At 44.3% G+C, this 13,416-nt stretch overlaps 1 protein-coding gene across 1 annotated transcript in view; it reads right to left on the reverse strand.

The window, feature by feature from the left end:
• The window catches only part of col4a6 (collagen, type IV, alpha 6), a gene marked incomplete at its 5' end in the record, with an annotated part of 116,749 nt that overhangs the window by 22,045 nt on the left and 81,288 nt on the right, over positions 1–13,416 (reverse strand). Inside the window, 3 exon segments of the mRNA XM_084327701.1 lie at positions 4,651–4,770; positions 5,793–5,864; positions 6,063–6,170. Of these exon segments, the coding sequence (XP_084183827.1) occupies positions 4,651–4,770; positions 5,793–5,864; positions 6,063–6,170 (300 nt within the window).

A 13,416-nucleotide genomic window follows, 5' to 3' on the forward strand; every position in this document is an offset into this window, starting at 1 on the left:
GTAGGCCTAGACATTTTCAATTCATCGTCTTGTTTACATCAGGGTCCCCCATGTTCAATTCATGATAACATATATGACATATATGTATGGGCCACTCTCCAGGTGACCTGCATCGACCTTGCCCACACCAGGATCTCCTCCTCAGACTGGTGAGTCATTCGCACAGTGGCCTCAAAAGAGGTATGGTCAACGCAGGATGGGTTCACCGCACGTCTGTACGTGCAGACATGATATGTGTAACCCTTCGGTAAAAGTCCTTCAACACACAAGCAACAAGATGTTATTTTTTTGAAAGCCAGTAAATACTGACAAAAAAAAGCATAGACACTTAGAAGAAGCAATGTACAGTCCCCCCCACCCACCCAACCTCCTCCAATGTACAGTTTCTACGTCAAATGTATAGCCTTTCTTTTCTGGACTCTTTTTGTATCACAAACAGTACTGTATTTGTAAATCTGGTATGTCATAAATGTCTAGATGTAGCAGTACTGTCTATCTGTCTACCTGTATGTCATATATGTTATCATGAATTGAACATACGGGGGACCCTGATGTAAACAAGACGATGAATTGAAAATGTCTAGGCCTACCACAAGTTCAAAATCTGGTATGTCATAAATGTCTAGATGTAGCAGTACTGTCCATCTGTCTACCTGTATGTCATATATGTTATCATGAATTGAACATGGGGGACCCTGATGTAAACAAGACGATGAATTGAAAATGTCTAGGCCTACCACAAGTTCAAAATCTGGTATGTCATAAATGTCTAGATGTAGCAGTACTGTCCATCTGTCTACCTGTATGTCATATATGTTATCATGAATTGAACATGGGGGACCCTGATGTAAACAAGACGATGAATTGAAAATGTCTAGGCCTACCACAAGTTCAAAATCTGGTATGTCATAAATGTCTAAATGTAGCAGTACTGTCCATCTGTCTACCTGTATGTCATATATGTTATCATGAATTGAACATGGGGGACCCTGATGTAAACAAGATGATGAATTGAAAATGTCTAGGCTAATAAACAACTTGTGACAAATAACTCTTGACTTGACTTGACCACCAGCCTCTCTCTCTTAAGGCATTAACTGGGTTAATTAATCTAAATGTTATATTGTAACTGTCTAGTTATTGATTGATTGAATTGATTGAAAACTTTATTAACAGATTGCAGAATGGGTACAGTACACAGTACAGCTCAATACATACAATTGTTAAGGGAATGCAGACCCCAGAGAAAGACTTTCGTCTTGTTTACATCAGGGTCCCCCATTTTCAATTAATCGTAACATATGACATACAGATAGACAACTGGGTTAATCTAAATGTTACATTGTACAGTAAGTGGGGAGTGTAAACAAGTTGACCGCTGGCTGTGTTGTGAAATGTGAATAAACCGTGAAGTCACGCGAAATAACGTTATACGCGACGCTATACAAACCAATTACATAATCCTATCCAACATGTGTAAAGGCACACACAACATATTCCAGTTAACGGTATATTTTTTGAATGATTCGTTATGGCGTAATCAATACTTCCATGCGTATAAATTGCGTTCAGCCTCTCTCTCTGGAGTTAACGGAGTTTCGACTCCTGGCTAGAGGAGCTTGTCTCGGCTCATGCGGGGGGCCAATCAGAGAGGGGCTTCGCTCAACCAATCAGAGAGGGGTCTGCAGAAATGGGAGGGGTCTGCAAAAATAGAGTTCAACCAATCAGAGAGGGGTCTGCAGAAATGCGGCTACGAATTGTAGAGACGCAAGGGGATGCAGACCAGAGAAAGATGTTTGTCTTGTTTACATCAGGGTCATTAATACTGCTGGAGCATTGGTTAATTTTTGGTCCGATTTTTCCTTGCACGATTTTGCGCGCCGCGTGGGAGCAAATTCGAGACACATATTCGGTTGCAAAAAGGTGTCCCACGATCTCCTCTATGGCCGTGAATATTTTCACGCGGATCGGAATCACGGCGCGCCCGTGGGACACTTTTCCGTTTCGGCGAGTTTATTCCACGCTTTCTGTTTTCCTTTTCTAAGCATTTTAGGGGCTATATGTGAATGAGTAAAAGTTGCGGGACGCCCAGATGTTTCCACGATAGAAAGCTCGCGTGGATCCCATAATAGGCTCACTTAATACAGCGTTTTTAAAATCACGCGACATTTTCAGGGTCGCGAGCCGACCTTTTCCCCTCGTTTTCGATGATGGAAGTGATTTAGGAAAAGCTTCGGCACGCCGAGAGGTCCCCGTGGATTTAATCTCACGAGGATCGGGGCAATATTCGGCCCGTGGGAACAGTTACGGGTTAATACAATGTTCAGAGTGCAGAGGGGAAAATATGCTGAGTGTTTTCCTCTCAGCCCCGTTTTAAACTTTTAGGGTGTGGCAGTCAACTCGAATCTGATTGGCTAGGATCGGATTTGGACTCTAATGCTGGAAGCCTGGAGAAAGAGACCTACCATCTGCCTCCTCTCCTGCTGCAGTGAGCATAGTGAGGCTGACAGTGTGTTAGAGGGAGTGAGAAGGAGAAGAGGGAGACATTTAAAAAAAAAATATATATATAACACAGATGCACAGATGAAAAAGAATGTAAACTATATTTTTTTTTTTTTTTTTTTTTTTCATATTTCATATTTGATATTAATTCATATTTTAATATTAGGGAGGCATGGCTTCCGTTGGCTTCCATAAGGATTCGCCACTGCGTGCGTGTTTGTGTAGGCGATATTGGAAACGTGGCTGCATTGACTGTGATCATATATTGATTGATGGCAATGGTGATAGTTGTACTCTACCTACTTAAATATTCGTACCTTGTGGTTTCGCCGAAGCTCTGACGTGCACAGTAGGCTACTCAGTGTGTGGTTTCGCCAATGCGTGCCTCGGTACATGTTTGCAAAATGTTTGGTATAGCGCCCCCCCTGGAGAAGAATTCACCAGCCACCACTGATACACAGGGAATCAAATATATCGGGGCCAAGCAGCACTGAACACTTAAGGGGTACACATAGCACTTCTCCACACGGCTAAGCTGCCAATAATAGCTGAGACAGAGCAATATTTGGCTTTTCTCTTTGACATTGCAGCAATTCTCAAACCACTCATGGTGCATTTATATGCATGGCCAAGACTTCCGAATATGAGTATACTAAATCTACACTTGTACCCAAAGCTGGTTATCACATCGAGGAATGGTTGGTATTTTATATACTTGTCCTGGAAAGCCTGGTCCATGCATTGCACAGGTCAAAGGCACAGCCTACTTCTAAGATTAGCACCTCCTTGTGGCTGGTGTCAACAAAAACAACATCAGGTGTATTTGGGATGTGAGCAAAGACATCATTGGTAAAACCAAACCATTCTGGTAGCACTCTAGTATGCTTGTACATTGCTGCACTAGATGGTAAGATATAGCTACTGTATATAGCCGCAGATATAGCTATTGTATAGTGGATTAATAATATACTGTATTAATATGCCATATACTGTCTTCTTCTCTATGATATTATTTATTGTTGGTTTGATGTATTCCCATTGCTAAATGTGAGGCAGCCTCAGTGCACAGCACACACACACACACACACACACACACACACACACACACACACACACACACACACACACACACACACACACACACACACACACACACACACACACACACACACACACACACACACACACACACACACACACACACACACACAGCACAACAAAACAGTATGCCATTAGAGTGCGTCTGTAACAATTAGGGGCTCTGCCTGTGTGTTTGTGAAAAAAGGGACAGCGCACCTGGCTGGGGTGGGGAGAGTGAGACTGCAGCAAGGTGGTACAGTACATGTATTAACTGTGTTTTTCACAGTGTTTTAGCCTGTATGAAACAATTATTAAGTAAGTGGTACATTTATATTAACTGTTGCTTCTCAGTGTTTTAGCCCATATGAAACTATTATTAAGTGGTCATAATTTGTTAAATATGTCAGCTTTCACTCAATGATGCTTTGAAATGGGAAATCTTTGAAATATCAAGTCAAGATGATATGCTGGCCAGTTTGCAACACCGTTGACCCTTATGATCTTCCCTACACAGGTAATCCTGGGGTAATCCTTCCATGGCATGAACATTCAATTGACAATGATATATTGATGTCAAAATCCTAGATTAGATTAGATTCAAGAAGTTTGGCATCCAACCAGAGTGCAAATGTAACAGTAAAGTGCAATAGCAATATACAATGTACAGGTGATTAAACTGGGTATAAAATATATAAATTAGTACTACTGGGTGTAGTGCTAATCAGATGCATGTACAGAGTTGTTATACCAATATGTACAGTGATACAGGTATGAAGACAGTATGGTAGTAGTGGTAGCGTAACTAGTAGTAGTGGTAGCGTAACTAGTAAATACAACTACAAATTGTTCCATGTATTACATTACTGTATTTCAATGGGTGCCTTGGGGGGAGGGGTAATATAACGTAATATGGAGTCCATTTTGTTAGCACAAATTATACCAAGCATCCCCATTATCACTTACTTATATTAGGTCACATTTGAGGGAAAACATACATTTCCACCATTCCACTTGTTAATAAATATGACAAAGTTGCCTGCATGTCCTTTACGTGGTCCTCCTCATTACCTGAATCTCCTCTGGCTCCCTTCTCTCCCGGGTACCCCGGTGCTCCTCCGTAGGAAACACCCCGCTCTCCCTTCAGCCCTGGGCCTCCCGGTGTTCCCGGGTGGCTTATCCCACTCTGACCTGGTGGCAGAAAACACACACAGGGTGGTGGAAGGTTTCACTATTGAGTCACAACTGGCTGGGATCCCGTCCTCAAAGAGGGGAAACAGTGGGTGTACTGCTAACACTACAAGAGAGCAAAGCTCATTTTGGGTATGAAAGGATCAAACACACGTTCTGTGGGTGAATTATTCGTCATCTTTGGGGCAGCTCCAGACTTCATACTATACCCGATGACATCACAGGTCTGAGTCTTCGGGGCCAGGCAGCTACATTGATTAATTTATATCACATTTAATATTATTCGACCTCCTTATTTACAGTTGTACAGCCCTGGCCTATATTTTATTTTATTTCATAATTCTATTCTAGTCTATTGTGCTCAACTTAGTTCATATTTAATTTTATCCTACTCCATCTCTTTATTGTATTATCTGTCTGTTAATGTCTGTCCGCTACTGTCGCACCGGAGACAACCAAAGCAAATTCCTTGTATGTGAAAAACGACTTGGCAAATAAAGACCATTCTGATTCCGATTCTGATCCGCTGTGTCTGTCCGTCTGCATCTGTGTTTCATCATTTCTCAACGAGGAGTATCCGTCCGTCGGACAGGGCTGACGACGTGTCCGTCTCTCCGCTGGATTTGTTTGGAGAGGACGCAGCTCTTGAACCTGACGGATCATACGCCACTGTCCCCCCCGTTCACCGCACAACACACCACTGCACCGGGTTCTGATTTAAAAAACGAACCAACGGACAGTAATACCTTCCATCTGTTTTATCTCCATCTTGCAATGGGTCAATGTAGCCGGGACCCTAGTTCCCTGGTTTCCGGGTTCGTGTTTATGAACTGGATTCATGTTTATTGTTGTTTATGTTCACATATTGGTTAATTTATATCGATTGGACTGTCCCAGACCACAGGAATAACAGTAGTGGTATTCCCTATTAAATAAAGATTGACCACTTAGGAATCAGAATGAATTCTAGGCTCTGCTTCAGTTCAGTTCAACATGAGAAGGGGGTTTAGAGTGGCACTTACCTGGTGTTCCGGCGACGCCTTTAGGTCCAGTGAGGCCGTTAAGTCCGTCAAGACCAGGGGAACCAGGCAAACCTAAACCGAGAGAGAGAGAGAGAGAGAGAGAGAGAGAGAGAGAGAGAGAGAGAGAGAGAGAGAGAGAGAGAGAGAGAGAGAGAGAGAGAGTGAATGACATGCAGCCTCCTGAACACATACACCAACCCTACGCCATTCATGTAGCTAGATGAGAAAGGATGTTTTTGGAGATGTGTGTTCATGTGTGTGTTCTCTCACCCTTCTCTCCAGGACCTGAAAGGGGTCCTGGTCCACCAGGTGACCCGTCCAGCCCTCTCGCTCCTGGGTAGCCATGTAAACCCTTCGCCCCGGGGAAACCAGATGAGCCTGCAGACGGGGGCGGGGGCGGGGGACAGGTGTCATTCATGCTAGCAAGCCACACTGACCACTTAACTATCTGCTTGTATTTTACATTTTAGGGAACATCATACTTGTACTCTACTGCATTTCAAAGGAAAATTACATTTGAATAACATTTAAATGTTAAATAATTTACAAATTACGTTGAAGATAAAAGATGTGCATACAAAATGTGATGTGTGACATGAGTCTTACTTCTCTGGTTTCTGGCTTTGGCTTTAACTCACGTTCACTTAATGGATGTGGATGCAGGATGCTCCTATTGACTGCTTTTGATACTTAGGTACATTTCACATCAAATACCTTTACACTTATTTGACAAATTCATGTACAACATTTACTTTACAGTACTATCCTATCAGGGTATTTCTGCTTTTCCTCAAGTACATCATTTGTGTACTTCCTTCACCATTTGAGAATCGATCTCAAATACCGCCCTCTTTGATTGGAGGATCAAGAAAAGAGGGCGGAGTTTGAGATCAATTGACTAACACCAGCTCCGATATAGATAAAATAATAGATCTATGCTTAATATAATGTATTTATGTTTAGTTGTTCTGCCTTTTTCATGCTTTTCTCTTATCCCCCCCCATTTTGTTGTTGTTATGCCAATGCCCTCCTGGTCATTGCGCTGTCGGTCTGCGGAGGGAATCATGTGGAGTCGCCAGCCGTTTCTTTTCACCTGACAACTAGGAGTTTCACTGGAAGAGCATACTGTGCAAGGAGGTTCATGCTATCTCCTCCAGACCCCCTCCCCACTGAACAGGTGCCTCGACCGATTAGCAGGAGTCACTGTTGAAACGACCAGGACTCAATTCTCCGGCTTCCCACAATTGTGTTCGTAGGGACGACCTTTAATACAGGGTGTAGGCTTAATATTTTCCTAAGATAAATATTTTCCCACTTCCAAATTTCCAATGGAAGATTTTAAAGAAAGAATTATTAAGTCTGTGAAACCCCAAACCAATGTTGAGAGCAGTAACAGTCAGTGGTGTCGCCAGACCCTTTTTAGCACGGCTCAAGCCTGCCTTTAAATCCTTCTAGCCCCTAAAAAGATTCCCCCCAAAAAAGAATCTTAGCCCCATTAGCCAAATTTCGCAGGCTCTATGTTACGAAGGATCAGATTAAACCGAATATATATATTTATTTATTGATATATATTGCATAGTATTTGTATATCGTTTGATATCCCTTGTATATTCCTTGTACATATACACGGAATATCCCTTTAGTCCAGCCCATAATATTTCATTCTCCTATTGGACAGTGGTCCACCGGCGCCAGGGACCGGCCCCCGGAGCCAAGTTCAAAGTCACCGACACGACATGTCTGTACTTGCCCCGGCCCTGCCCAGGGATACGGCGACAGAAATGAGAGTGGTACTATTTGTTCACTGTGCGTATAAATACGGCGCAGGTGAATGTAGAAGCCCCTTAGCCCCTTACCTCCGTACCCTTCTTAGCTTTAGTATGTTACCCACTAAGTGAAGCCTCACCCACGATACAACGTGCGGTGAAGTATGGCCTGTTTGGCCTCAGAATAGAGCATCGAGACCACGTGCGAATTAGTAACTGAATTGTCAGAGTTTGGCGCTATACCGTCGAGTGCGACATATTTCTATTAAGTCTTTAATAGTCTATTTGTGTATAGTGTATCGTGCGGTTAGAATTCTATAGTGACCAGCATCTCCAACGCTTTCTCGTATTAGCTAGAGTTCTTATCCAGGCTGGGCCGACCGCATGGCGCTTTCACCCGAGGAGACCTAGGCGAGAACCGTATGGACATGTACACTGGATTAATCTACCCGACGACTACATAGCCCTTTGTGGCTGGAATATATTTGCTTTGGTCCTATGATTTATGGAGCGGATAATCGCCGACGCCTGCACGTGTTGGATTTACCCCGAGAGGAGTCAAGTCGAGTCGGCGCTCAGAGAGCCTGAGGCCGCCTAGCTTTCTTCACTGTAGAGCTACAGTCTACAAGAGAACCAAGCTGTATTCGTCTGTGGATCAAGAGACTACTGCACCGGCTTCTGTACCTGAAGTCTCCCTAGTCATCGTTGACCAGACGTCCTACTACCGACAGATCTTCTACCCCCTTGCTGGCTTACAACCAGTGGGAACCCCTTCCAGTATCTCCCGCTATTACTAGTGTACCATAGATATAATTCCCTAAGATTCAGGTTGTATAATTACCTCCTGCGTAACCAGAGAATGGACATTCGTTATTGATTTGCCTACGCATACTCCTTTGCCTTACAAGTGCATTCAAAGAATAATGTAAAGTATCCTATGTACCTTTTGCTCCATTAAATACTTGATTAATACCTTTGACTGGAACCGATTTCATTGTGGGAAGTGTTCATCATATTCATATATCGTGTACTGTATGGCCAGTAATTAAAGTACATAAAGCGGTAGTGGTTTAATGATACCATACTTATCAATACAGTCAGGGAATTGTACCCCTCAGTTACACTCTAGTTTGCTCATATTTTAAAGGAACACGCCAACTTTTGGGGAAATTAGCTTATTTGCCATCTACCCTGGAGTTAGACAAGCAGATACATACCCTTTTCTTCTCTGTGCATGCATTAGGCTTAGGGAACAGCCGCACCGTTAGCCTAGCTTAGTGTCATTCACTGAAAGTAGGTGTGCCAGTGTAGCCTAGTTCCCAACAGTCACGAAATACACTCCAAATACAACTCCAAAACGTTCCTGTAAACATCTTGTGACCTGTGTATTTACCACGTGGAGAAAAAAAAAAGTTTGACATTTTAATTTTCTAAGCAGATATATACAAAAAAATATATATATACTGTATATAATTTGTATATATTTTTTAAACACTACTGCCTGGGCGCAGTGATTTCATCACCTCAAAAGCCCAGTTTTTCAAAAAACAACAGGGCTTTTGAGGTGATGAAATCACTGCGCCTAGGCAGCAGTGGTTGGGCAAAAAAACATTTCCGAGTATATATCTGCTTAGAAAACTAAAATGTCAAATTATTATTATTATTATACTTTTTTTTTGTAGGCACTTTTTCTCCCCATTTTTTCTATTTTTCTCCCATCCCAATTTCGTATATCCAATTCTTCCCTCCCCTGTCTTGAACGTTGCTAGACTATGCCTCCCACTGGTCGGTTGTAGTGACGACAGAAGCCTTGCATCACGTGTCCCCTCCGGTACACGAGGAGGCAGCCTGTCGCATCTTTTCACCGCAGCAGCTCGAACTCTCAGTGGCGAGGAGTAACGCGTGGGAGGCTCACGCTGCCCCCGCTACTTCCTGCTTCCGCCGCACTGGCGTCACCAAACCGACCTGTAGAAGTCGCTGTCCACAACGTCCAATCCCCACCCACCGGCTTTCCCACCCTCTAACACTTGCCAATTGTGTTAGTATGAAACGACCGGCCAGCCGGTAGCAATGCCGATAGCTGGGCTCGAACCCAGCGTCTTCTGCGTTAGTGGCGAGCGCCTTGCCCACTGCGCCAATCAGCCGCCCCTATTTTATTTTAATGTATCTGCTTGTCTACCTCCAGGGTAAATGGCAAATAAGCGAATTTCCCCAAAAGCCGTGTTCCTTCTTCTGCCCCCTTAACAAGTTAGCAGAGTTATAATGCTAAGCAGGAAAGTGTTGCGTCAAGTTCAAGGCCATATAATTTTTTGTTTTTAATTAAAAAAATTATTATAAAAAAAAATACTTATCTTCCCGTTTGTTTGATAGTAAATCCCGTTTTATGAAGAAAAAAAAAACGCAGAAATCGGCATTTATTTCATATTTATATAACTTTTCAACCCCATAGTGCAGCGTGGAAAACCTGCACCAAGTCCTTGTAAAGTCCTTGTCTTTATATTTACAAATGATTGACTAATTCCGTCAGAAATAGCTGAGATGCTAACGTTAGTAAGCGCCAGTTATTGGTCATGTTTCCAGCGGGCGGTACAGTACACATTGTCCGGGTAAAATCTCTCAACACAGAGCCCCTCCCGTAAGAGCGAGCCCTCTTTTGTCACCAGTGATCAGCCGGGAGCAGATAGGGGCGGAACCAATCACAGTGCTCCGATGTTGCCGTCTAGGTGGTGATACAAGCCGGCTTGCTCTGAGGGAAGGAGCCCGTTCACGCTAGTGGGCTAGTCGCTAAAATATATATCGTTTCATATATAATTGTACCAACACAGATACTAGGCAGCACACACACCGTCCTGCAACACATGCACAGTGAATGCACAGCTACACTCGCCACACACTTCCATCGCCGCTGCGGTCCACAGTGAAATGCAACATTATTATTATTATTATTGCAAAGATTATCATTACAATTATTATTATTTTGTGCACGTTGTGCAAATTGAGAGGATGTGCTCTTTGCACACAACCCTCGTACACTTGTGTTATAAGATTATGGTCTGTTCCTTTAAGAGGGAGGCACCCACGCATACAGGTCAGCTACGCAAGGAGCGAATATGTGATGAGACAGACTGTGTGTGTACACAGGAAGAACAACAGAAGCAGGTAGCTTGTTGTGAGATATGTAACGTTAGTCAACAGCATGATATGAAGAATACAATGGAAATAAATGCACAGTCCTGAAGATAACGGTTTCCAGTGGTTTATTGTCACCACCACACATCAAGAGGGAATTACCCCGAAGTCCGGACAGTACGTTAATAAGTACGTGACTGTACATGACCACTTCGGCCCTAGAGTGTAGATAACACTCTCCTGTACTCTTACTAAGGTTCGAGTTAACACAGAAAAAGGTAACATTGGGGGCTCGAGTCCGGGATATGAAAAATCCTGATTTCATCAGTGAGTTGTAAACTATGGACACGTATAGTTAGCTCATGCTAACTCATGCTAACGGACGCACAAGGCAATTTCGTCAGTCAATGAACTGAGTTGAGATGATGACGGCCCATGGAAGTAACATTGACGGGGAAATGACCAACTATAAAGAGCAAGTGATCAACTACTCTAACCCATTCATGTTAACCCCCACAACTACAACCATGTACTCTCAGTCTGATGTCGCTAACCTGAGACGTGAAATTGAGTACCAACATGGACAAAGCCTCAACCCGTTCATAACAGAGGATCAGCTGCCCCCTACTGGTGCAATGTCAAACCCATTTACTGCACGTAATAAGCCATTGATAATGGCCAGTGACAATTACCCACATGCTCATCTGTCGTTGTCAAGCACAAACCCCTTTGCTCATATGAATGATCAAAGTATGAGAGACAGTGGCATTGAAATGCAGCAAAGTCATTATGGAACTGAGCCTCCCCATATGAATATGTTGTATGGACAAATGCATTCAATGACCATAGGAGATGCAGCTACCCATAACATTAACCCCTGCATTGCTGCTAAACCAGCAGCCTTTATGGAGAGCACACCTATGAACAATGTGACAGTCTATTCCCCACATATTGAACCTGCAACCCTGCTTTCCACCCCTGTGACACTGGGTGTGTGTTCCCGTCAGGTGCAGCCAGAGGGCGCTGTACACCACAGGCAGAGTACACCGGTCCATGGAGGTAATGAAGCTGTGACTTATGGCTATGATCAGTCCCATCGCAGGCGAGCAGGCTTCCATCCACGTGGCCAGCTGCCCCGGCGTGTGCAGTACAACCTGTCTTCAGACAGCGAGGACGACAGTGTTCAGCGAGAGAGGATTCCTACACTACGACCGGGTCAGTATGATGGCACCACACCATGGAAGGACTTCTTGCAGCGCTTTGAGAGCTGTGCTGAGGCTAATCGCTGGTCAGAGAACACTATGGCTGTCCAGTTGAGGTTCTGTCTCATAGGTGCAGCAGGAGCAGTGGTCCACCGCAACCCAAGGTCAGCATGCTGGGACTACAGAGACATTGTTGAGGAGGTGGAGGTTGCTTATGGCCCATCATCAGAGTATGCAGTGGCTGTTGCCATCGAGTTAAGGCAACGAATCCGCCTGCCAGGTGAGGCACTACACATCTTGAGGGACGACATATATGAGAAAGTGTCTATTGCATACGCTGACCGTTCTGAAAAGGAGCAGGATGCAATCAGTGTTGAGGTGTTCACTAATGCTATGGGGGATGCCAACATTATTCAGAAGCTCCTAGAAGACCGACCTCGCACATTAGCCCAAGCTTACGACATTGCTCGTCGTTATGAAACTACCAGGAGAGCAGCTACCAGCGTTGCACAGCTCATGCAGACTGGAGCACGGAATGTAGCTGAGCGGAGAACCAGAATGGCTATGGTGCGCGATTATGCCCACTCTGATGAAGCTGAGGGAAATAATGGTGCAGCACCAGCACCCACAAAGCAGAACCAGAACTACCCCGCGCAATACAAACAAAGGAGACAAAAAGATACAAATTGGGATAGCATCCGCTGTCACAACTGCTCGGGTATTGGACACATGTGGCGTAAATTGCCACTCTCTAACAAACCCAACTAAGCTGCAGGCGGACACAGTTTTGAATGTCTCCAAAAACCAAAATGCACGCAGAGGGTCCAGTGGTAAAGGTGAGAGCCCAGAAATGTGTTTCCACTTGCTGATGTATGACATGGAGATTTGTGCCATCTTAGACTCTGGGGCAGGGAGAAATGTGCTGCCTTTGCGATACTATAATTCTATCCACCCGGAGGTCAGACCACCTATCCAGCCATCAACTGTACAGTCCCTGCATGGCATTGGTCCTGGGAATGTCCCTGCCTTGGGTGAAGCTCACTTACCTGTTCAGATTGGCAGCCAGACTGTGGGTGTAGATTTCATACTTGCCGACCTGCCAGGCAGTGCTGAGGCCATCCTGGGCCATCCATTCTTAGAGCAGTCAAGAGCACATCTGGACTTTGGCAACCGAAAGATTGTGTTGTTCGGTGAACAAATACCATACTTCCATCCGGACAACAGGCCGAGAGCACATGCAGTAAGAGTAGCTCGCACCACAGTTCTAGCACCAGGACGTGAGTACATTATACCGGGAAATGCTAATTTCCGGACCCCTGTGAAAGGAGAGGTGATGCTATGCCCTACAAAAGGCTTTGTTGAGAAGCACCGATTGCTGGTGGCCCGGGTCTTAGTAGGAGCCCAGCCCAGTAAGAGTATACCAATCAGAGTATTTAACCCAGGAACCACTGATGTTACCATCAAGAAAGGAGCTGTAGCAGGGTTTCTCCAGTCTGTTGAGATAATGGAGCCCCCTACCATCATCAC

Source organism: Notolepis coatsorum, assembly GCF_963971535.1.
Source record: "Notolepis coatsorum genome assembly, chromosome: 13".
In the NCBI taxonomy this organism is placed as follows: domain Eukaryota; kingdom Metazoa; phylum Chordata; class Actinopteri; order Aulopiformes; family Paralepididae; genus Notolepis; species Notolepis coatsorum.